General features: G+C 44.7%; 1 protein-coding gene across 1 annotated transcript in view; it reads right to left on the reverse strand.

The window, feature by feature from the left end:
- Positions 1-26,052, reverse strand: part of CDK6 (cyclin dependent kinase 6) — a 101,513-nt gene that overhangs the window by 12,477 nt on the left and 62,984 nt on the right. Inside the window, exon 4 of the mRNA XM_018557584.1 lies at positions 1,925-2,034. Within this exon, the coding sequence (XP_018413086.1) occupies positions 1,925-2,034 (110 nt within the window). The remainder of the gene's footprint in view (positions 1-1,924; positions 2,035-26,052) is intronic.

Raw genomic sequence — 26,052 nt, forward strand, 5'->3', positions numbered from 1 at the left:
AGGTTTGTATTTAAAATGCAGTACAGGTTCACTTTAAGAACTGCCACTTAAGGTATCTCTAGTAAAGGCAAAACCTTCACTGTTAGCTGTGGATGGATAGAGTGGGGACAGGAAAGAACCCCCATCAGATTTTTTACTGCCTAAGTGAAGAATTGGGGTGGTGGAGCATTGAGCCCCAATGTAGCTGAGGATTTCAATCAGAAGTAGCAGCTATTTTTTAGGCAACTGCCACATGCACAAACGGTCCTGACATGCCCCTCGGGGGTTATGTTTCAAGGCCTATTCACGCTTATCCATTTTTATGCAGTTTTTGCTTAAAGTGACATTAAACCCTCAGATTTTTTAACATAAAACAATACTGTAATGTGTACCTTACTGTAATCCATGGTTGTTTCCCTTCTCTTTGCTGCTCTTCCTTTTAAATCTGTATTTCTTCTCATGCTGGGCAGAACTTCTGTTTTGCAGCAGACTGCCTTGTCTCTGGAATGGATACATGGTGTCTGTGTGTACTTTTGAAACCTGAGCCAGCACTACAGGAAGAGGCACTCAGCTGCAAAGGGAAGTTCTCCCCAAGCATGAGAAGAGATACAGATTTAAAAGGAAGAGCATCAAAGAGAAGGGAAACTACCATGGATTACAGTAAGGCACACATTACAGTATTGGTTTATGTTAAAAAATCTGAGGGTTTAATGTCACTTTAATGTAAATGCACTTCAAGTATAAGTCCCATTCTTCCCTATGTGGCTGGTGTATTGTGAAAGGGAAACCAAATGGGCCCATCCACACCAACACATGTGTTTTATCATGCGCACCTCATTTTTTTTAGATGACTTGTGGGCAGTCATGCGAAGAACACAGTCCTCTGCAACTTTTTTCTTGAAGCAGACAACGGTGCTGATGTTTTGATGTTGGCATTTTTTTCAGTAGCTTTGTACACTGAGCCAGGGGCAATATTATGCTGCACCCCAATGGAGCGGGCCCATAATGCACTGTACATGCAGGAAGTGGGTTAGATGAAGCTAGGCCTGATTACACCCTGGAAATGGAGCAGCACCTAACCAGGGAGTCATAAGTCTCCAGGGGGGCAGCGCCAAGAAAACGCTGGGTATTGCTGCAATTTTTATTGTCATAACTTCTGGCATATTCATTTATTACAAAATAATAGAGCATTAGAAGGCCTGGCAAATAGTAGTGTATGTATGTATTTGTAGGCATGTACTGACTTTTCCAAAAGTCTGCATTTGCATATGAACTTTAGGGGGTGCAGCATGTGTCTGGAGGGTTCCAGCTATGCATCTGTAGCACAATGTGTCGTACTTACTTTTATAAAACTGTGTGTATGAGCAATGCAGGAATTGCCCAGGTCTCAGCTTGCTTTTGTGTTTAATACCCTTATGGACACCTTAAAGGAGAACTATGGGGTCAGTGTTTTTCTCCATAGTTCTCCTTAGGGTAACGGGAGGACACAAACTAGCGTCCTCCCGTTACCCTAAGCTCAGTATACCGCGAGCTACAGCTCGCGGTATACTGAGACTCCGCAGCCGGTGCGGATCACGACTTAGAAGACGGGATCCGCCCAGCTGTGTGAGTGACAGCTGGCTCTGCCTATCTAGAGGCAGAGCCAGCTGTACCCGCCCCCTCCCCCGTCCGTTCCGCCAGTCAGCGCTGGCAGATCGGAGCGGGGAGAGGGGAATCCAGCCCCTCCCCTGTCACGGCAGAGAGCCGTGACAGGATCGAGAGGTGAGCGAACGCCGGTATGTGTTCGCTCACCTCCCGATCTACTGAGCCGACCTGTGACAGTCTCATTGTCACAGGTCGGCTAGAACTATGAGGTGAGTGAAAAGCACTCACCTCATAGTTCTCCTTTAAGGACCCACCCCCACACATACACACATAAATGAATAAAAACCAATATGTGTCTTACTTTCGGCGGAACATTTCTGCAAATATACAGCCGACGCTCCAGAGATCCACCGGCGTGGCGTAACTGGACTGCAGCAGAACCTCCGGTGCTCTGTACCACAACGTGACCACCTGGAATATAAAAGTTCAGGGTTAGATATGGCAATACCTGCAGTTGGAATACATGACAGAACTTCCTGTTTTAAAAAGAAAAGTCTTTGTGGCAAATACATGTAAACATCATAAGAAGAAAGTCTGCAATTACACTGATTCTAAGAAAACAGCGAGCTGTATCTCTAGTTTTCTTCCTGTCATTCATGCCGTCCTGTAAGTCAAGGCCTCATGCATGAAACACCATAGAAGGCATCTGGTGAGTACAACAACTTTCATGCCTCCCGGATCACTTTGTAATGCATTTAGATGTTCCTAGATTTACATTATTACAGGTATTTATAGCGCCAACAATTTACGCACCGCTTCACATAGTTCACATTCACATCAGTCCCTGCCCTCAAGGAGTTTATAATCTAAGGTCCCAATCTCACATGCATACATACGAGGGCCAATTTAGACAGAAGCCAATTAACCTACCAGCATGTCTTTGGAGTGTAGGAGGAAACCCATGCAAGCACAGGGAGAACATGCAAACTCCTCGCAGATAGTGATATGGCCGGGATTCAAACCAAGGACCCCCCAGCGCTGTGTAAACAAAGCCTAGTCTGAATGCACCAAGATGCCACTGAATGTCTAGATGTCCATTTGACCATAGCAAAGCATTTCCTGTTTCCAGCTGCGTTCAGAAATGAGCTCCAAAACATACCTGGATGTATGTATTTTAATTCCCTTGTGCATGGGGCCCTAATCTCTGTAGTTCAAAATGCTTATTATGTAATTAATGTCCCTAAATCTGGGCCTGTGAAAATGTGATCTGCTGTGTTCACTGGTTTCACCGTTTTCCCTGAGAGCACCCTGCAACCCTTTTACCCCATTCCTGGGAGTACATACAGGAGGTGGAGTCTAAAGATATAGCTCCTCCTCTCTACCCTCCCTCTAGACACCTTGTGAGCACAGGTAGGTGGAGTTTGCAGCTCAGGTTCCTCCTCTCTTCCCTCCCGTTAACCACCTTGTGAGCACAGGTAGGAGGTGGAGTCTGCAGCTCAGGCTCCTCCTCTATGTCCTCCCTCCAGCCAAATGTAGGTGGAATCTGCAGCTCAGGCTCCTCCTCTATGCCCTCCCCCCAGCCACTTGTAATCACCTGTGGAAGCACCTGCAGCTCAGGCACCTCCTCTCTTCCCTCCTGCAGCTCAGGCTCCTCCTCTCTCCCCTCCTGCAGCTCAGGGTCCTCCTCTTTCCCCTCCTGCACCCTTCTTGTAATGGCAGGCAGTAGGCGAGTCTTCAGCTCAGGTAGGACATATTAGAAACCAGTGAATTCACTCTGGAATTTTGATAATTAGTGGAATGACTAAAGGTCAGCTCCACCTAAAATAATATCCCAGTTTTGGGCAGACAACATCAATTAAACCGTATCTTGTTTTCTCCATAAGGCAATAAAGAAGGAGTCACTGTGTCACAAATTGACATCCCAATATTCTGTTCATGCCACCCTGAAGAGGTTCCGTACTATGAATTGGAATTACAATGACCACAATGTTGGACAGAACTGTGAATTGTGGCGGGGAAATCCCCCAGACATAAAATAAGCCAACCCGAGATATGAACTGCTAGTGACGACTACAGAGTGAGTTTGAAGGTGAGCTGGTTTGCTGTGCACTCTGAAAGTCCTATGTATGAATATATTTATTAAATGAAGGTATGTAGAAGGATCCCAGAGCTTTGTCCCCGGATGTCCCCTTGACAAAGTCCAAAGCACTATGGCTCTAACAAAGCCAGTTCACAGTCCCCTCCCGCTCACCATGGGAACCAAACAAATATTTGCCGGCAATCTTTCATGTCGGCAGATAAGAATACATACAAAAGTTTTCTCGGTGCCTGCGACTGGCTCTCAGCAGACACATGGCTGATTTACTGGCATTGCCAAAGTAGTTACATAAGAGGAAAAAACAAATGTTGTAACTTAAATCTGAACTCTGACCTTACCCGTCAGTCCTGCACAGTTGTACCGGACTGAAATGCCTTCCTCTGATTTCACTGCACACTGTGAGCTTCTCACAATGTGCATTAGAAGCTGCAGCAAATCAGATAGAGCCCGCCTCATTTCCTGGCTGCCGGACATTCAGCATCATCTAGCTCTTTCTTCTGCAGCCTGACTGTACCTGAACCCGCCCCTTTTATTTATTAGATTTCGGCTCTTTCAATCATGGCGCCTCAGCATCACATGTGGACGTTACTAGGGCAATCTATATGTCAATGCAGCCTGCCTAGATATACTCAGTCCTTCAGAATGACACCCACCCATTAAGGCGTTTTGATATTTTTAGATTGTAAGCCCTCAGGGGCAGGGCCCTCCTTACCATCTTGTCTTGAATTGTATTGTGATTGTAATGTCTTCCTTATATTGTAGAGCGCTGTGCAAACTGTTGGCACTATGTAAATCCTGTATAATAATAATAATAATATTTGCATAGCTCCTCCCAAGAGCCAGCCCACTGCTAACACTGGTCCAAGGACTGATGACATCATCACATCTAATGGAGGTCCACTGACTTGCTATTGCAACCTAACCACTGAACCATCACGTTCGCAAACAATTCATTCCCACACAGCTACCTCCTCATGTATCACTTGCCCCTCCCTTTTAGACTGTAAGCCCTCAGGGGCAGGGCCCTCCTCACCATTTTGTCTTGTATTGTGATAGTAATGTCTTCCTTATATTGTAAAGCGCTGCGCAAACTGTTGGTGCTATATAAATCCTGTATAATAATAATAATAGACGTGCGGACACCAAGGAAAATTCCATAGCCGAAGCAGAGGGGAAGAGAGGCTGACCGCCGCCGGACCGAGGATCAGGTGAGTACATCTGCTTTAATTGTGCAGTTAACCCTTGCAGTGCAAGGGGCAGCCACACTTCTAGGGGTTTAAAAAAAAAAGTTATTTAAACAATCCACATATCACTCTTTAAAACATAGCACCGCATTAAGCGGGGCTCCAGGCTACACTGTTGAGCAGCGAGAGCTATTTTTATGTTCAATTACCGACACTCGCTGCTTTTTTCCAGGAGAGGAAATACAAAATAAACAAACGCAGCAAAAAAAAAAAAAAGTCTTCTTTCACTTTCTATGAAATGTGCTATTAAAAGAGAAAAAAAATCTAGCCGATGCTTCTAGGAAGACGCTCGCTCTGGCGGGAGGATGTGAGAGAAAGCGATTCTTGGTAGTTCTCTTACAATCTAAAGCGCAGCGAGGGTGAAAACAAAATCTTCAGATGACCTTGTTGGTGTTCGCAGAGGCGTACAAGCGCGTTGGAAAAGAGCGACGATCAGACGGCCTTCTGTATAAAAGGGGCAATAAATCAAACGGCTTCACCTTCATCCTGAAAATCTGCAAGGCGAGGGAGCCGCAAAGGGGGCTGAGCGCTATTAATTGCAACCTACAGTCCTTGTAAAGATATATATATATATATTAGGGATGTCCCGATGCCACTTTTTCAGGCCCAAGTACAAGTACAAGTACATCCCCTCATGTACTTGCGATACCAATTACCGATACTTTTTCTTAAAGGGACAGGTGACTTTAAATGATCCATAGTACAACTACATGTTATGTACTATGGATCATGGTTTAACCTATTCATGTTAGCAGGGGAGAATTGTAACTCTATTGCTGGAGTGTAGTGGAGGTTGTGTTCAATTGCACAGGCGGATTTGCGGCGGGAAACCGTGCGATGCGCCCAGCGCGACTGGGGTGCCATTAGAAAATATGTGGAGGGCGACTTGGTGACCACCCGGCAATCCGCGCAATTTCGTGCACAATTGCCGCGCGGTCACAGATCGTGCAGGTGGGAACCTAGCCTTAAGCTGGCCATACGCAGCTTGAGATCTCTCGATTACCCCATCCAGGCTAAAAAGTGTGAACAATGGGATCTCCACCTGCTGGCTAATGGATTTAGACCTCCTGTCCCTGCGGCATTACACATGGCTATGAACTCTCCGTACCTTACTGTGCTGATGGTAGGGTCGCCTTTTCTTGGTTAAAAAAAAAAGTTATTTGCCTTACAGTCTCTATTCCGTTATTAATATTTGCAACTAGTCCCATTTAGACCAGTAAAATACCAGCCAGGAAGTTGGTGATTGGTCCAGCGCTGTTACATTCTCCTCCATATGATACAGTACCAGGTATTATATTCACTGCCAGCTGGGACGGGAGAAAACGGGATCTTAAGGGATCCGAGGGCCAATTTCTGCATCAAAAAATGTAGTTTTTCTCACTGCCCGGATGACTTTGCCTTCTCACAAGAAGAAATTCTTTAAGGGTACGGAAGCATCTTTATACTCATATAATAACATTTCTGCTCAGAGTACAGCTTTGATAAATGAGTAGGGATAAATTTGATTTCGGACCGAACCCAAGCTCATCTGAACCCGGAAGGAAGCTGTGAGTGCCAGTCCAATCAGCTGCAGCCGGGGCATTTGCTGCACATACACAAAGGGGTTGGATGCTGTTAACATAATCGACCTTATATGGCCACATGGCTCAATGATGTCATCAGCATCCCGCCCCTTTGCTTACATGCAGCTGCAGGGCAGGGGATGCCTCGGTCACAGCTGATTGGGCCGGAAATGACAACTTCTTTCTGGGTTCGGATGACCTCGGATTTGGTCCAAACCCTGCTGATAAGGAAAGAGGAGAATGGGGAGAGAGAGTAAGGGGAGGGCTGTGGCACCTCATTGATTTCGGATACACCTCAGAAAGCTCCACTGCTGGCCGGGCCCTTTGGTGCCGCCGTATTTGGACGCCATTGAAACTTTTCCTGGCTGAAGCTAGCACATTTCTTCTATGTTCCTGAGACGATATAGACCTGAAGAGTATCACGTGGGTTCTCCTTTGTGGATGTGGACTTTTGTTTTGCTGCTGATAGGCTTGCTGAGTTCAATATAGGACTCCTGCGACTCTGCCAATCCCCAAAACATCTCAGTATCCAAATAAAGAATAGCCTTCCCCTTCAAATGCAGCTTGTTACAAATGAGATATTTGCCAGTCTTAGACACTGACTAGAAGGTTCCACGTAAACCTGGGCCCGTGTCCAGAGGGTGGAAAGACATCTGGGGACACGGCATTCTGTCCACTATCCCCAGGAATGTTAAATAACGCACTGTACATTCTCAGATGGCAATGTTTGGGGAGAAGGCTGCCAGATGACTCACAGTCTCATGTATTACCTGTGTAGGAAAGGAAAACAGCAGCTCTGCAGGCAATTCATATAAAATAGAGCAACTGCCTACATAACCTTTCAAAGACAGTTATTAATGCTGAACTCCAGGCAAACAGCTTCATTATCAGCCGAAGTACATTTGCATGAACTGTTTAACCTGCTAAAGGATTTGTAATTGAATTCAGCCAGTCTTGTGATCCAGGCACAACTGCCATACAGAAAAGCAAGGTCAGTGACCACACTTTTCTCTACTACAGGCAAGCAAAACAGCCTGGTCTCCATCATTGTCCATTCACAGCAGACTGATGAGGTCATCACACTGTTATCCTCTCCTGTCAAAATGTTCAAACTGTTGATAAACAGCACAATGCAAACTAACTGAGCCCTGACTGGCCTATAGCAGACATCCCAACTCTCCCGGATGTTCCTGGAGTCTCCCGATATTAGATAGCGGCTCCCGGCTGCCCGGGACAGAAACATTTGCTCAGGAAAGGTTTACTCTGCTATATCTAGAAGAGTAAACCTTTCCCTGCGATCTGTTTTTTTTTTTTTCTGACATCAGCCAGAGAGAAATTTAAAAAAAAAAAACAGCATAGGAATGAACATCTAGATTGCTATTGGCTAATTCAATTTTCAATAGCCAATAGCAGACTAGCTATTGCACCCGCCCAATGCTGCTGTCAATCAGCAGAGACGTACCTTAAGTTCTCCATCAGGTTCTCCTCTGCTAATTGACAGCAGCAGAGGGCGGGTGCAATAGCCAGCTTGCTATTGGCTATTGCAAATTGAAATAGCCAATAGCAATCTAGCTATTCGTTCCTATGCTGTTTTTTTAAATTTTTTTATTCTGACGGCTGCAGTCGTCAGAATACTAAAAAAAATGAGCAGATAGCTGTTTTCAGGTTGGGATCCCTGCTATAGAATACTGCTCCTCTCTCTCCCAGTTTGAATTCTGCTGTAAAGGGGGATTTCAGGAGACTGATATCAAGACAAACTGAGAACTATTTGCCTATTCTTTTTAAAAATGCATTAAAGGTGAAGTGTAATGTACATACTGTATATAGCAACTTCCGTTGTGCCCCCGGCCCCCCCGATCATCATGCAATTAAAAATTGCATGATGATCGGGGGCTACTTTTGTTCCCCATGGTCCCTGTGTGTGTTGCAAAGTAGTCACCGCTCCAAGTTCAGTCCCGTGATGGACTACAATCTCAATACAAATTAGGAAACTAAACATGAGATTGTAGTCCATCCCGGGAGTGAGCTCGGAGCGGTGACTACTTTACAGCACACACAGGGACCATGGGGAACAAAAGTAGCTCCCCTCCAGAAGGGAGGCCAGTGAAAGTCATGGCCCAAGTACCAGCTCTGTAAGGAAAACAAATTACTCTCTCTGCTACTCCTTGGCCCATCACATCCTCGTAAGACTAACAGATATCTGTTTAAATTGATTGCTCCACCCCACACCATATTGGAAGATATCTGCCCGGGTCTGGCCAGCATTTTGTTGCAATACAGTTTTTCCAGGTCCAGTATAAATCAGTTGAACCGAGATGTGCTCTGCTTGACATATCAGACAAACCAATGGACATAGAGCAGAATGGCAGGTCGTAGAGTTAAAGGAGTGCTTTCCACTCACCTCATAGTTCTAGCCGACCTGTGAAAATGAGACTGTCACAGGTCGGCTCAGTAGATCGGGAGGTGAGCGAACATATACCGGCGTTCGCTCACCTCTCGATCCTGTCACAGCTCTCTGCCGTGACAGGGGAGGGGCTGGATTCCCCCCTCCCCAATCCGCCAGCGCTGACTGGCGGAACGGACGGGTGAGGGGGCGGGTACAGCTGGCTCTGCCTTTAGATAGGCAGAGCCAGCTGTCAGTCACGCAGCTGGGCGGATCCCGGCACAATTGTCGGCATCCGCTTCAGCTGCGGCGTCTCAGTATACCGCGAGCAGCAGCTCGCTGTATACTGCAGTGTCTCAGTATACCGCGAGCTACAGCTCGCGGTATACTGAGCCTAGGGTGACGGGAGGACGCTAGTTTTAAGTCCTCCCGTTACCCTAAGGAGAACTATGGGGAAAAGACTTAACCCCATAGTTCTCCTTTAACTGAACCCTATAAGCAGCGTCTAGTGGTAGTCTTGGCTACTTAAATAACCATCTAGATGTGCCCTTTGTGCAGAAGAGAGTTACAGTCATACGTTGATGTTTCCTACACTACTATGGCCTGTCATGACTGTGTTTCCCATTATAAAGCTACTCTGAGATGTTCTGTCTAACAAAGGCAATCATGGACTGTTCCTTCTGGAAGTACTTCAGGGAAAATCCTGCGCTAATCCTGCAATTGATGATTAACCCTAGAAAGGTCTCTGGACCAGCAGCTTCTATGGGAAACTATTTTCTTTATAGTAGATGTTTAATAGGCAAGTCTAACACATTCTGAAATTCAACAGCTTCAGAGCTAAAAGAGCCTTTTTTTTTTTTTTTTACATATCCAGTCTTCGAGAAAGGGGCATTTAAATCGGACCTTTGCCCATATCTTTAAAAAAACAACAAACACACCTTTAGAGATGTTTAGTAATGACAATCTACTAACACATACTTCTAGATAATTGCCGGCTTTGTATTCTTTGCATATCTCATTTCTCTTTTCTTCCCCAGTCTTCTGAGAGTGGCCATGTTTACTAAGGGCAGAATACTAGCTCTCCCTTTGTTTCCTGGAACTCTGGCACATGTGACTAGGACATGTGACCATGCACATCACCTCAGGGGAGGAGAATGCCTTTCCCCCGAGATCTCATGACATTACAGATGAGATTTCCCAGCAATGCTCTGCAGATGACAAGGCAATCCCAGTGTGCATTGCTTTGGCAAACTGATCTTTTTGCCCTTTCCAAGCAGGAAGTGAATGCTCTGCAAGTGTAACTATTTCACAATCAAAGCATTTTACACCTGACTTGTCTATGTTATTATAAATCATCATACATAGAGGGATGCATTGTTAAGATCCGCTTTAAGGTGGACTCAAAAAAAGATTTTAGAGGGAACAACTAGAATGTTAATTGTGCTTGGCAGTACCCAGAAAGATTTACCTTGTGCCTTGATTGCCTCATGATAAATAGGAATGCACTTCCTGTGCCTAAACACTGTTGTACCTTGAGCCTTATAGTTGTGTATCTGCAACGTGAGATCATCTCATGCACTGCTGCATCTGACTGCTTGTTTCCGGAGAATTGGTGATGTCACTACTGTGCTTCCTTACTGTTCTCCTTGCTGGAGAGGAAACTGCAACTGAGGACCTGCAGTGTCTAGGTATCCCTGCTTCATTCATTCTTTGCTCCCTCTACTTATTCTGCTGCATGTTAAATATCTGCCTACCAGTCATTATTACCCTAATCATCAGGGAGGCAACTCGGACATGAGGAAGTAGCCTAAAGGAAATCAAAACCTGAAAAAAGGAAACTAATGCAACCATCTTATAGAAGGACTGGTAAGGTGCAATATTTTACCTTTTATGGTCTAAGGTTCACATATGGTTTATAAGATCCATAATAAAAAGAAACAATTTTATACAGCATGCTGGTCGTCCGGAAGTCTTTCTGGAAATTGTGACCAAAGAATGTCGGGGTGCTATACTTTTTTTCATTTTGGATAGCATTGGGAAGGATTAGAACCCTTGCCAGGGTTTTTACTACTATCCATACTGACAGGAAGTGAAGAAAACTCTCCATCAGCAACACAGACACATAGGAAGCACAGAGGTATATATATTAGAGCTGCAGCTAACGATTATTTTCAAAATCGATTAGTTAGCCGATTATTAAGTTCGATTAATCGGTTAATCGATTTTTAAGTAGAGGAATGTTAGAACCTCCATCACTTTTTATTGTCTGCTTCTTCATTTAAGATTTTCCCTTACTCCCTGTGTGGTAAAAGGTTGTCCGCAGAACAGGAAGTGAGGATAAATATCTCTAACGGGACACCAGATAGCAGTAAAGCCTGTCAGGGGTACTAACAGTTCCCCATTCCTGTAACACTTTATTAAATACAGAACTGCTTTTATTTGTGTCCTTTATTTCAGATTTACAGAAGAACTCTGGGCACAACATTTAATAACCCTAGCAGTAAGGCTACCCCCCGCACTGCAACGGTTAATAAACGTTTTGCCCAGATTTCTCTTTTAAAGAAGAAACTATGGCGCAAAGCAAGATTCGGGTCTGCAGGAAAGACGGCCGGGAACTATGGAACTATACACACACACGAGTACAAAGCGGCTTTCTAGTAACAGGAAAGGCCAGCACTTTCCATGTCCGATGACACCAACCCCGAGTACAGGACGGGCAGATAAAAGCCATGCTTGTGACTGCCATGTGCTACAGACAAGTGTTTCTTCGGAAGCCCTAAAGTGGTGACAACATTCTATACATTCCTCGCAGTTCACAAATGTCATCGCAGAGCCGTCACCCCGTGCGTGCCTGAACAAGGCCCGATTCTGTGCTGCTGCGTTCCAGCATTGCTACTGACGGCCCCTGGAAAGCGGGGATACCCCCTGACCCAGACCTGGAAGGGGTAATTGGTGGTATTTACTGATTCAATGGCTCCTCGCTTTAAAACGTTTCCATTACTTTGGAATTCTGGTTTAAAGAGCAACTCTAGGTTATCATTATCATGATAAAGTCAGAAAATCCACAGTCCATAAAAGCCGGCCTGGGACACTTCACAGTGTTTCTTAGATCGGCTGAAGCAACCTGCCACACAATGCAACTTCCCTCTTCCTCTGCAGTGTTAGCTTGAGAAGCTTCAACAGTTGGGTACAGGTATGTATGTGTGGATGGAAGGAGCAGGTTTACCGAGTCAGGCATATGGATAGACAGCTGAGATAAAGAGTGTGAGGTCAGGCAACTGATACACAAAAGTTTAGGCGACCTCTGGTGATGACATCAGCACTATTACACTGTATGATGCCCGCTAATGGGTGCTGGTGATTTGCTTTTTTGTTCTGTGTTTGCACTGCGCCATCCGTGGTTATCATTACGAGCACCACTTTGCTTATCGGCCGGGACTGCTGTGAGGTGTGCGGAGGGCTCCTCCATCGATCTACATCAACCAAAAGAGGACACATGCATCACTGAAAACATGACAGTGGTCCTAATACTTCCACACTCCAACCAAAAAGTTTTGCCTGGAGTTTGGCTTTAGGGTTAGTTCACACCATATGCAGTTGTGATGCAGTCCGTTCAGTTTGGCTGCTGCAGCCAAAATACATCACAATGCTTTCCTATGGGCTTTCTTGTGCTTAATTCACACCATTGCAGTCCGTTCAGATACGGTCAGAAAAAATACTGCTCGTCCTAGTTTAGCTGCATCGGATCGCACCGGAACGCATCAAAGCGCATGCAAACGCATCAAAGCGCACCGGAACGCATCCCCCCCAAAAAACCCACAGAATTAATTGTGTTATCATCCAGGGACTTCCTCTTTGCAGGTAGAAGAGATAGTGGAGCCATGGCTGATGTGGATGCTGACATCTTTATAAAATATGTGGAGGACTGCCCACTGCTCTATGATCCCAACTATAAAAACAATCGGCTGAAGATGGGAAAGTGGAGGGAGATAACTGCCAAGCAATGCAGACGCACGCAATTGTGATGCAGTTTCTGGTGTGAACTAACCCTGAATCCTCTCTTCTCCTGATTTTGCGAATTACCACCATTGGTATTGTGATCATCCCCCTCTAGTGGTGAGGAGCAAAACTACACCAGTTCAAAATTTGCACCTGATCAGACTGGAGACAAAAATCACTCAAATGCAATGACACATTAATAAAAAAAAAATGCTTTGGGTATATTTCTAGGCCTAGAGGTCTGTGTGTGGGAAAAGATTTTACAATCAGCTGGAGCTTTATTTGCATTGGACGGAAGCCCGGTTCATTCTGTCTCTGTCTTTCCAAATTCCTACCAGTGCGTTACCTGTGCCTCCTAGACAGCGCTGAAGTAGTTAACGGGAATTAAATTACTGTACATGCTGAGAACACAGAGCGGGTCTGTACAGTCCGATGGCCATTAGCCAGTGTTTACAAGCCCCTGGGTGGGAAAGCAGGGTGAAAAGCTCCGTACCGCAGCCTTCAGAAACCCTTTGTTGTTGTCGCCGTGACCTCGAGTCTCTGGTTTATTTATTTATTGCAGTCTACTGCCTATTAACTGCTGCCTATTCCCTGAATAAAACCCAGAAAAGGCAATCTTTTCCATGGCTCTGACATCCCTATGGCATTTTTTATGAGTAGACGGAAACAGTTCCACTAATTTGAAGGACCAGCAACCCAACGCTGCAATTTGGCTTAAATAAAAAATGGCTTCGGAAGAAATTTGATAACAGATTTATAGCAGTTTTAGGCACTTTTTACATCTAATTCCTGCACACAGATGACTTCCCTTCCAGTAACGGGAATGAGAAAGTGACAGCCTCTTCTTATAGCATGGGCAAAATGTTAAGTAGGAAATGTACCTTTGCTCCACGAGTTTGAACTCCATAGCAGCCAAGGGTTGGATATCCTGTAATGATGAGGTCTCTATCAGGTGTGAAACAACAGTACGAAAGTTGGAAAAATGGTTGTATAGTTTGGCTTTATCTGTGCTGTCACACCAGGGGTGTTGGATATCTGGCAAAAGGTTTGTGGACACCTATCACACCTATACTATATGGCTAAAAGTATGTGGGCACCCACTCCAAATGATAGAATCCAGGTATTTCCAGTGAAGAGTTCTGGTATTGTTACAGGATACAAATACATTTTAGATCCTTGGCTCTCAACTGGTGGGTCGTGACCCAAAAGTGGGTCGCAAGCTCGTGTTCAGTGGTTCGCTGCTTGCCTTCCACTTTTCTAGGTGAGAAGTTCCTCAGCCTCCCCCTAGCACAGCACTGCTAGTTCTCGTGCCAAGCAGCCATTTAAAATATGCTGCCCGGTGCCAAGTGTCAGCTTGAGGTAGGGTGGGTTGGAGCTATGGCCATGAGGGAGCTCCATCCACACGTGCATTGCTCACTGCTCCCTCGCATGCCCTGTAGAGGTGCTTGGACCAGATTGACGTCACATTCTGCCTCCCGCATCTCTACAGGGCCCGCAAGAAAGCTGTACAAGCAATGAATGTATGGATGGAGCTCCGTCACATCACAGCAGCGACTTAATCACCGAGGACATATGTGGGTCCTGAGGTTGCACAGGTTAAGAGCCACTGTTTTAGATCATTGTGCACTTCCAACTTCCTTTTCTGTTCCAACATAACTGTGCCCCTGTACACAAAGCCAGCTCCATAAAGACATGGTTTGATGAGTTTGGTGTGGAGGAACCCAAGTTGTCTGCCCAGAGCCCAGACCTCAACCCTACTGAACACTTTTGGGATGAACTGGTATGCCAATTGCAAGCCAGGTCTTCTCATCCAACATCAGTACCTGACTTCACAAATGCTTTTTTTTAGCTGAGTGGGGGAGAAAATTCTCACATCTCTTGTGGAATTCTTCCCAGATGTTTTGAGGCTTTAATAGCTGTAGACCTATCTTCAAAATATAACAGGTCTATTCACTGAAGGGTGAAGAGTTTGGAGAAGGCAGGAGAAGTGAACAATCTAGGACAAAATATCTGAACTGGAAAGTAAACTGAATTGGAGAATTTTTCCAGTTCAGCTTTGTTATCCTAGATTGTTCACTTCTCCGGCCTTCTCCAGACTCTTCACCCTTTAGTAAATGGACCTGCAAATGATTACTAACCATAAGTACAGTGGCTGACAAGCCCATATTGCCTGCTGTAAGTCTATTCATTAACCAGCCAACTTCTTGACCAATGACACGATCCATCTGAGGCAAATAATATGGATTGGCCTGGGCCTCCAGTAGGGCTTGGGAGTGGAGCACATGTCAACAGAATTAAAATCTAGATATGTACCTCCAGCAGTCGTATGCTAGCCATACACACATCAATTCTTAACCACTTGAAATCAGCATTCGATCCCAAAAATGTTCAAAGTGACCTATGCAACCTACCGCAAACAGTTTGTATGTTAATATAGCATATTTATATGACTGGTAGGGGACGTGGACCTGTTTCCTCATTTTTGTCATCATCAGCTGACTGAGGAAGGGTGAGAACACAGATATACTGTACACTTTGCAACAAATGCACATTTTTAGTAAAGGACACTGAAGGAGCGGTCGAAGGCTGCACATATTTGTGTGGGCGAAATGACAGGTTGGGCATCCTGCTTTTAGAATAACTCCTGGGTATAGCTAAAAGAAGTTGCAGAACTGGGCTGATTTGATGAGTGACATACTAGTCAAATAGATTTGAAAAGAGATCTAAAGTAAACCGGTCAGCCTAAAAATGTCTGCATACAATACAGAGTTGATACAACGTACACTTTCTGAGCCCTAAAACGAATGCGGAAGATTACATAATATGCAAAACTGTCATTCCATAAACAAAACTTAGCTCATGGGAGGCCACAGAACAAATGCTGCCATACCGTGAAAAGTTACCAAAGGGCCCTTGTGTGAGGTCAATTTGTAAGTTCCCCCCATTCAATTACTGGCCAAGTAAAAACCTTCACTGAGTATCAATGGACAGCTAGATGAAAATGAGCTAAATCCAAGTCTATGTGACATTGGGAGGGGTCTCAGCACCTACTTAACCCATTAAGTATCACAGGGCCATTGTGCAGCTGCATAGACTGCAAAAAATTGCTAAGTCTGCCCCTGATTTGTAATAGAAACAAACCAAGATAGTATAACTTTACAAGAGGACCTGGATAAAATAGGGGAATGGGCAACTTTATGGCAGATGAGGTTTAATGTTGATAAATGCAAAGTTATGCACTTTGGGACAAAAAACACGCAAATGGGTTATACAATAATGGGTATGCCGCTAGGTAAGTCTGAAATGGAGAAAGATTTGGGGGTCACTGTAGACCATAAACTCAATAATAGATTACAGTGCCAGGTTGCGGTAAGCAAAGCTAGTAGAGTCCTGTCCTGCATCAAGAAGGGAATGTTTTGCAGGGATAAGTCTATAATTTTGCCACTTTACACATCACTGGTTCGGCCTCACCTGGAGTATGCGGTGCAGTTTTGGGCACCGGTACACAGAGGGGATGTCCTTGAACTGGAGAGAGTCCAGCGAAGGGCGACCAAACTCATCAAAGGGATGGAGGACCAGAGCTATGAGACACGGTTACTAAATTTAAATATGTTCACGCTGGAACTAAGGAGATTAAGGGGGGACATGATTTTCATGTACAAAATGTTCCATAGTCATAGCAACATTAGCAACAAACTCTTTACGATTAATTCCGTAACAAAGACTAGAGGCCACCACCTGAAACTGGTAGAAAAAAAATTCAAACACAAGGGGCGAAGGGGGTTCTTCTCAGTTCGCGCGGTTAGGGTCTGGAACTCACTGCCACAAGCAGTGATTTCCGCTAATAGTGTGGAATCGTTCAAGAAGCTTTTGGACGATTTCCTGAGAAACGGTAATATACAGGGGTACAAGTACTCCTAAAAACGAGATGACTTGGGGATCTTTACACACACACACACAATAGGTTGGACTTGATGGACATGTGTCTTTATTCAACCTCAAATACTATGTAACTATGTAACTATGATTCAAAGGTATCTAAGAAGATGAAGATTCTTATTCTATGAATTGCAACCTCATTCAGCTGGAAGTCATAATGATCTGTGAACTGTCTGATGTGGCCTTTTTGGCTCTGTTGTATGATTTGTGATATCATTCCCAGGGCTACTTTGGGCAATCTCTTCTTTAAAGTCAACCTGACTTGACCTGAAACAAATCAGGGTACCATCAGTAGTGTCTGCATGTACCTGTTAGTTTTAAAATGGATCCCAGCGTCCCTGTGTAGCACCTTTTGAACTTTATGCCAAGGTTGGATGTCAAACCTTGACCCCTGTACAAGTTGCCGCCAACTAGTGTGAAACTCCAAAAGACAGAGGAGGCCCAAAAACTGGGATTGCTCAGTTGATAACCAGACTGGTGGCAAACGTACGGAATACAAGGGGTGGGAACTTGACTATTTTATACGCTGTTTCGTTAAAGCTGCAAAAGTAGAGCCAAAATATGCACGGCCATGTGGAATGCTACAGGGGCCTCTCTTCCCGAACAAAGCAAGCTCAGTTTGGCTCTTTTTCTGTTGCGCTACCACATCCGTACATCGTTAGTTGGAAAATTCCAGATACATGTCGTAATTTTTTTGTGTTTTTTTTTTCTCTTCCCAGCGCTTTTAAAGCATCAGTGTCCAGATGCCATCCCCCTCCTTTCTCCTTATCTGTCGCTTTACATTTGGCCAGCAGCCAGCTCTGGTCCACTATTAATACAGAAAAATACTGTACGTTTCCTGCAGCTGACGGAGGAAATATCTCATTAAGGATAAAATATGTTAAAAAAACAAACAAAACTTCTATTAAAATGAAGAAAAAAAAAAATTCAACCCACAGACTGAGTTACGTCTACTGTTATAACGTAACTGGGATTTTGGAAAGTGTGGATGCGGTATAGCTGCTTAGCAAGCTCTGTCATGCATAATCAATTATTTCAGTCCACAGTTCTGGGAGATGAGAAGGCCAAACTGTAGCCCAAACGCTATGACATAACACTCGAGTTAACCTCTTACTTTATTCTATTAAGGCCTATCGCTAGCCATAGACATACAGTGCTTGTTCCCGATATGCAGGAAGACATTGGCTTGTTGTCTGTAGTGGGACCACCTTATCTTTCCCGTGTGATTCGCTGGTGGATGGAAGCGGAACTTGGTCAGGTCGGGCGAAAATTTTCCAACATGTTGGATCGAGGTGTTTTTGGCCAGCTTAAGAAGCAGCTAAAATTACATAATACTAGGGCTGCAACAACTAATCGACATAATCGATTAATCGAACTTAATAATCGGCTAACTAATCGATTTTGAAAATAATCGTTAGCTGCAGCTCTACATAATACCTTAGAGCAGTGGTTCTCAACCTGTGTAGCCTCAGGACCCACATTTGTCCTTGATCATTAAGTCGCACCGCAATGGAACGCACGTCAGTGTGGGCTGCTGTGCTGTAATGGAGCTCCATCCATATGTGCATTGCTTGTACAGTTCACATGCACGCCCTGTAGAGGTGTTGGGAGCCAGATTGTGATGTCACTCCGGTCCAGGCACCTCTACAGGGCACATGAGGGAGCTATAATCAATGCATGTATGGATGGAGCTCCCTCGCGGCCATACCCCCAGCCCACCCCACCCCCCCCCACCTCAAGTCAACACTCGGAGCCGGGCAGAATATTTTGAATGGCTGCTCATTGTAAGAATGGACAGTGCTGTGCTAGGGGGAGGCTGGGGAGCCTCTCACCTAGAAAAGTGGAAGGCATGCGGCGATCCACTGAACCACGGTGGGTCGTGACCCAAAAGTGGGTTGCGACCCACCAGTTGAGAACCAAGGCCATAGAGGAGGCAGCTGATCACGTGACCAAACACATATCATTGATCTCTATATAAGACCAATGTTTAGGGGATTTTTTTTTTCTTATTTTGCTTCCCTATGCTGGAGAATTCCATCGATTGATAATAATGGATATTAACACCATTATAACAACGCCCTGCAAAGGATACTGCTGCAAGCGATGGTTAGGTTGGTTATGATTATTAAAGGCCCCCAATGTATTATGGTAAAAACTGTTTATATATATATGTACAGGGCTCAAAATTTCAAGTCCTGAGCTACTAGCCAGGCCTTAAGAGTTACTCGCACCATCCTTTCGAACGGGGCTCAGAACTGTCAGAGCTATGGCCGCAAGGAACAGAGCCAGGACAGGACGGCAAGGAGCGGCTTCTCTCATAGTCAGGTACGCGATCCGTGACCGCGTGCCTGACTGAATTTCCACTCGCCCTCTCTTTATTTCCACTTTCCAAATTTTGAGCCCTGTATATGTATATATATATATACATATAACAGAATCATGGTAGCTGGATTGCCTTCTAATATAAACACACAGCTGATGTTTCTAAGCTGTTATACGCTACTGAAACCGACTTTAGAGCCTTTGTTGTAATCTTTGAGGAAGAATTACTCAGTACAAGCAGCTACAGAGGTCAGTGATGGTTTATGTTATAGATCTTTTACTGCTTGTTAAGAATACTTGTACTTAGTCTGGACATAGGCGCATTTTAATGGCTAGTTCTGGTTAAAAGTCGCGGGGTAGGCTCAGTTCAGGTCGTAAATTGGTCGTTTGTATTAAAATGACTTTTCCGTAGCAATAACCCGGATATTTAAGTGGCTTTCTTGTGTAAAGTTTGATTGTGCTACAAATCCTTGTGGCCAAAAAGGGGGAAAGGGGCACCATGTATGAGTCGCTGTGAAGAGCAGATTCCAGGTTAGTGCGGTCTCCTACAGCTGTACACATGGGCGGGCTATCTACGTGCATACCACCCATTGTAACTAGAAGGAATTTATAGATATGGTACTGGCCAAAAGGATGATGAGGAATGAAAAGGGGAGAACTGAAAGCAATCAGGACCACAATGCACAGTAGATAATGCACAATTGCACAAATAAAGTGAACTGTAGCTTGAAATGATTCAAGCTTATCACACATAGCAACAGTGGGCTCCCCACTGTATCGAAGGCAACATGGAAAACCAAACACAGAGTCGCATTGGGCTGAAAAGCGAGTCTTGTTACACTGCATGCGAAGTGTGAAAACGTGCAGAAACAACGTCATGTCAGTAAAACCATAGCCAAACCACAACTTATCTTGAACATGAGATTCTAAGAAGTCTATAGATGGCAGAGGAAACTTAAATGAACAGAATACTAAAAAAAAATATATATATATATTCTGTAAAAGAAAACAAATCATATTTCAGAATTTATTTTTAAGCTCTTTGGAAAGCGAGCGGCGCTCTTTATCATCGGACGTTGGGGGTGAGTCGAGGTACCTGTATTAGAAAGCAGCGTTCAGCCTCCAATACCTGAACTGTATTCTTGTTTTTGGAAATGAACTGGTAGTAGCCCAGGAGAAGAACCAAGGGTATATATGGGTCTTTTCATGTTACCCTTTTCAATTATTTTAGAAATAAATGAGGAATACCGGGTGCTTCTATGGCACTTTTTGCAGAGGTTAACGGGCTTCCAAATAAAACAGCCCAGTATGTAGTAGCTGCTCAGGTTTGGACTGTCGTTCCCTAAATACAATACTCCATGCAGTGCTGTATGAACTATTGGCAAGGAGGGTCTCTCCTTGGACCCATTCAGATATGAAACACGAAGGTAAAAGGACTACAGAACAGAACACCAGCTGACTTTAGAGCTCCATCTGTTGGTTGAATGTAGCAAATGTGAAGTACTGAGTTGTATTGGTCATTCTATGTGGCTGACATTACAAAACTCTCAACACGATTGCTGTGCGCATGCGTACGAGAAGCAGGCCCCAGCTGTGCCAATTTTGACAAGAGGCTGGCCAATACAAAGCAAGCTGCACAGTGTGCGTTTCAGTGGAGCAGGGACAGGTAAATATGACTTGAAATATGGTGAAGGAGTGGGCAAGGGCACCGCAGAACTCTAGACGAATCAACAGACGGACCAGGATCCACTTCCCTCTCCCCTCTTATTACATTTTTGTCAATAGTATCTCTAAAATTACCTTATTTCCCCATTCAGTTAGACTTTGCACTTCCCTCTCTATTTGAAAAATGCCAGCTTTAGGGAAGGTGGGGGGGCAGTGCTACACCTCATCATGTTGACATAGTAAGCTCTATTGTTGGGTAGACGATGGACTAACATCAATTTGGGGGGGCTAAGGGCGTATGCTTTTCGATATTCTGCAAGTACATTCAGTCTAATCCAGTGGCTGGCATAGTGGCTGGCATCCAGTGGCTGCAGAGAACACCCACACAATGTCTGGGCTGTGTTGACCTACAAGGAGGCGGGTAGTAGACCTGTCACTCTACAAGTACTACAACTAGCAGCAGTGATCGGTCTTCATGAAAGGAAGCATAATGAGAAGGAACCATTGCAGGACGTGAAGCCAAGCATTTCACTTTTGAAGGAGAAAAAAAACAAGAAGCAGAACATAAAGGACACTACTGGGTTCCTATTTGACCACTATGAATTTTCAAAAGTCCAGGTTTAAGCTATGAGCTCATGACCCACCAAAGCTAAATAACATAAGCCAAAAACAAGCAAACAAAAGTCCCTCTGTTATCGGTAGCTGATCTGAAACTGCTGATGATTGATGTTGAAGCACGATGGTATATGCTGAATTCCGCTAGAGAGGTGTAAGAAACTAATTGATTGTTACAGAAACCAATTGATTTTAGTTGCTTTTCCAAGGGCTGTGCTACCAAATATTAATTGAGGGTGCCAATAATTTTGTCCAGTCCATTTCTGGAGTTTTGCGTGGAATGTGTCAGGTTTGGCTTTTTTTTTCTAAACTTTTTTTGTGTCATACCAATACAAACAAAAGAAAGAAACATGAGAATGCTGAAACATTTGTAATTGCAACAATTTTCTGCGTGCAGTGGTGCATTATCTGACAGAAATGCAGGGGTGCCAATATTTTTGGCCATGACTGTATATCCTTTGGTGGCCTTCACAGAGGCTGTGCCAGAGAGTGTCCTGCTCAGAATGGCTTCAAGGAGCAGCCTGAGCTAGGTCAGATGTGTGCAAGCCAGTAAGAGTTAGAGGAATTTCACATAGAGAATGTATACAATGTGCCATTCAGCTGTAAGAGATGACAAAAGATAGCCTGCCTATACAGGGGAAGGAAATAGAAACCTCAGAGTGGTGTGCACAGCTGATTATAGACATATGGAAGAAGTCTAAAAAAAAATGCTGCAGGCAGAAGTTGGTGATTTGCCATGTAATATGGACTTCTTTGCATTGGACTAGAACCTGACTCAACTGCAATCCCTTAAAAGAAACCTGTCACTTTGCCTTTAATACAGTAATTATTCCTGAGTGGGGACCCCCATTATTTAATTTCCTGTTCTAGGAAATACCTGGTACTTCAAGACATCAAACACAATATAGCAAATGTACACTGAGTGGCCAGATTATTATGACACCCCATCAGTACTTCGTTGGGCCGCGTCGTGACTCCACGAGATGTTGAAAGGTGATGCGAGGAATCTGACACTGCACTGTTGCCCTTCTGTTGTCTTGTACCAGTCTTGCCACTCTCGGTTCTGCCCTAACATTGACTAGTCGCTGACGGCCACAATTCGCACGTTCAGACCCAGATTTTCGGCTGACAGTCCAGTCTTTAAACACTTTAACAAAGAGCCCCTCTTGAACATTTAACAAATTCTGCGGTTTTACTGATACTCGCTCCGTGGCTCCGAGCCCCAACAATCATCCCACGTTCAAAGGCTGTTAAATAGCGTTTTTTACCCGTATCTTCAGAAACAAATTACTTCTACTGTCGTGGTAAACAACCTGCTTCCCTATTTATAATGGTCTGGCCCTCTATCAACTTCAGCGCCAAATTATAGCTAATTAGCCCACAAACGTCAGGTGGTCATAATAATCTGGCCACTCAGTGTACAAGCAGGTACCAACAGGTGATCTGTAGCTGGAGGTCAAGATATAGCCATGGGTCCAAAAAACCATAGGTCCAAGCCAACATGTTAAACTGTATCAAAGTTAAAGGCTACAGTGAAGTCGGGGCAAGTGAAGTTTAGGTAACGTCAACAATCAGCAGTGTCAGCAATGGCCAATGATTTTCTTTTATGGTAATGCTGTTGGTATAATGCTCTTAGGGTGAAAACAGTCCTCTTGGTATAAGTTTGGGGGTACAATGGTGGCCAGACCTACAGAGAAAAAAAGATTTGGAGGGGTGCTAATTGCAGGCAATTGCAAAATGAGTAAACAGTGTGGTTTGGCAGTGGGAAAAGCAAATCGAATTTTGGGGTGCAGCACTAGAGGGATCCCCAGCAGGAGAAAGGAGGTCCTTATTCCTCTATATAGATCTTTAGTAATTGCTAGATGGGTCCCCAGCTGGAGGAAGGTGGACCTGATTCCACTAAATAGCCCTTTGCTTATTACTAAAGGGGACCCCAGCAGGAGGAAGGAGGTCCTGATTCCATTATATAGATCTTTGATTATCACTAAAGGGGCCACTAGCAGGAGGAAGGAGGTCCTGATTCCTCTAATATAGATCTTTAGTTATCAGTAGAGGGATCACCAGCAAGAGGAAGGAGGTCCTGATTCCTCTATATAGATCTTTAGTTATCAGTGGAGGGATCACCAGCAAGAGGAAGGAGGTCCTGATACCCCTTCATAGATATTTATTTATCACTAGAGGGATCACCAGCAGGAGGAAGGAGGTCCTGATTCCTCTATATAGATCTTTAGTTGCCCCTTGTAGGATCTCTAGCAGGAGGAAGGAGGTCCTGATTCCTCTACATACTGTAGATCTTTATTTATCACTAGAGGGATCATCAGCAGGATTAATGAGGTCCTGATTCCTCTATATAGATCTTTAGTTGCCCCTTGTAGGATCTCTAGCAGGAGGAAGGAGGTCCTGATTCCTCTATATAGATCTTTAATTGCCCCTTGTAGGATCTCTAGCAGGAGGAAGGAGGTCCTGATTCCTCTACATACTGTAGATCTTTATTTATCACTAGAGGGATCATCAGCAGGAGGAAGGAGATCCTGATGCCTCCATAAAGATCTTTCACTAGAGGTATCCCCAGCAGGAAGAAGGAGGTCCTGATTCCGCTATATACTATAGATCTCATTTAAAATTCTAAATGAGATCCAGTTCTGGAGAACCTTGCTTACAAAAACAATTTGATAAGATAGAACGAGTCCAGAGATGGGCAACAAAACTGGAGCAAGTTCTGAGGGATAAAGAATATCAGGAGAGACTGCCTGGAGGAAAGAAGAGAAAGGAGGGGGGGAGGGCACATGACTAAAACCTTTAAATACATGAAGGGTGTGAATAAGGTTCAGGAGCGCCAAGATCAAGAATATGGGGATGTGACCTGAAACTGGAAGGAAAGTTTAAAACAAACCTTAGAAACTATTATTTTACCAAAGGAGTGGTTGATGGTTGGAATAGACTTCCAGTAAAGGGCATTAAGTCAGTCAACATTAAGTGAATTAAAGCACAAAGGTTAAAAAATAAAGAAAGGTGCAGACTTGATGGACCGCTTGGTCTATTTTGTGCCATCACTCTTCTACGTTTCTATTTGGAACTGTTGTGTTTCCTTTGCTGTCATTGCTCAATGCTTTATGTTTCACTGGTGGTTGTAAGCACGGCAGAAATTTCACCACCGCTAGCGCTGTACGCTCATGTGCTCATTCTTCATGTGTAAAATGTGAATTATGTAACAGTGGAGTAAATAACACACATTTTCACACATTTTCGCATCTTCTTTCTCACTTTTCTCGCTTTTGCAGCCACGATGGTGTGATCAGAGAGAAGATACTAAAGACTATTTAAAGCTCAAATCCAAGGTATCGTTTCATTCACTTCTGGATTCAATAAAATCACTAAATGCTGTTTTAAATAGAATTTGCCTAAGCACCCGAATCAGTCTTTATACCTTCAGAAGACCCAGTACACCAGTGCTCAGACTGGGAGAGAGTGGGACAGCACCAGTAACCAGCCAGGCTCTGCTGCATAGCACAGTGCTGTCTACTTGACACAGATATCATCCTGAGAAGGGGAGAAAGCAGAGTGGTCACCTCATCAGGGGGCTTCTGATCACTATCCAAGTGCCTGGCCTCTTGTGCTGTAGGACAAAGTCATATGTTCTCCTATACCCGCATGTAATATTTTACTGGGTTCCCACTGCAGACTGGGCTTTCATGGGACACGGGAAGGATGCCACGGGATGCTTAACCAGTTGACATCCGCGGTGTTAAACCCCCTTCCCATCCAGGCCATTTTTCAGTATTCAGCGCTGCAGACAAACGTGACCCCGCCAATTTGAAATCTGCCCCCGAGGTGAATGTTCCAAACCTCACATGCCACCAGCTGACCGGTCTGCCATGTCCTTACGCCCGCAATGTAAACGAAGGCTGTCTGTGCGTCTGAAGTGTTGGCCTCTGAGAATTGGCTGTCTGCGACTGTCTTAGCGCTGAGCGGTCAGAGGCCTCCTGATCTGGCAGGGCACGCGGCTCCCCATGCCCTTTTTCCACATCTAGGCAGAGTGTGGTTTGTACGGCGGTGCTGTGCATGAATACGGCTTTTTTCAAGTCATTCCATAGTCTAATTCAGAGAATGCCAACCCACGGGTTATGATCTGTCATAATAAACAAGAGTTGCGTAATGATTTTATACCCCAGTTCCCAGGACAGAGTACAGAGCGGATTCCTTAGAATGCCCAGGCCTGGTCTGTTCCAGGTAACCCTTTCTATGCTCTAAAAGGGAAGTTTGTCTGTATTGCGGTCCTTGAAGATGAACTCCTTCATTTAAATCTATTCCTCAATAGATATAAATCCCCTTTGTGTGCAACAAATGCCTGGGCATACCTTGTAAAATTAGCAGCAGGGCCGTCCCTATATTGAGCAAGCCTGAGGCTCTTGCCTCAGACGACATCTCATTGGGTCACATGGTGGGGCGGCAGGAAAAGAGGCATGGCCGCTCCGCTGCACAATCTTTGCAGTGTGCCTGCCGCCCCCTTTCCAGCCAGAGCTCCCCAGGATGCTAAGAGCTAACAGCAACCAGGGATGCTCTGACCGGCATCCCGCCCAGCTCCTGGCAACCAGTGACGTCACTGGTTCCCAGGAGCTGAGCGGGATGCTCTGGCAGGCATAATAAAAAAAAAAACTGTTC

Source organism: Nanorana parkeri, unplaced genomic scaffold, assembly GCF_000935625.1.
Source record: "Nanorana parkeri isolate BGI_ZX_2015 unplaced genomic scaffold, ASM93562v1 scaffold291, whole genome shotgun sequence".
In the NCBI taxonomy this organism is placed as follows: domain Eukaryota; kingdom Metazoa; phylum Chordata; class Amphibia; order Anura; family Dicroglossidae; genus Nanorana; species Nanorana parkeri.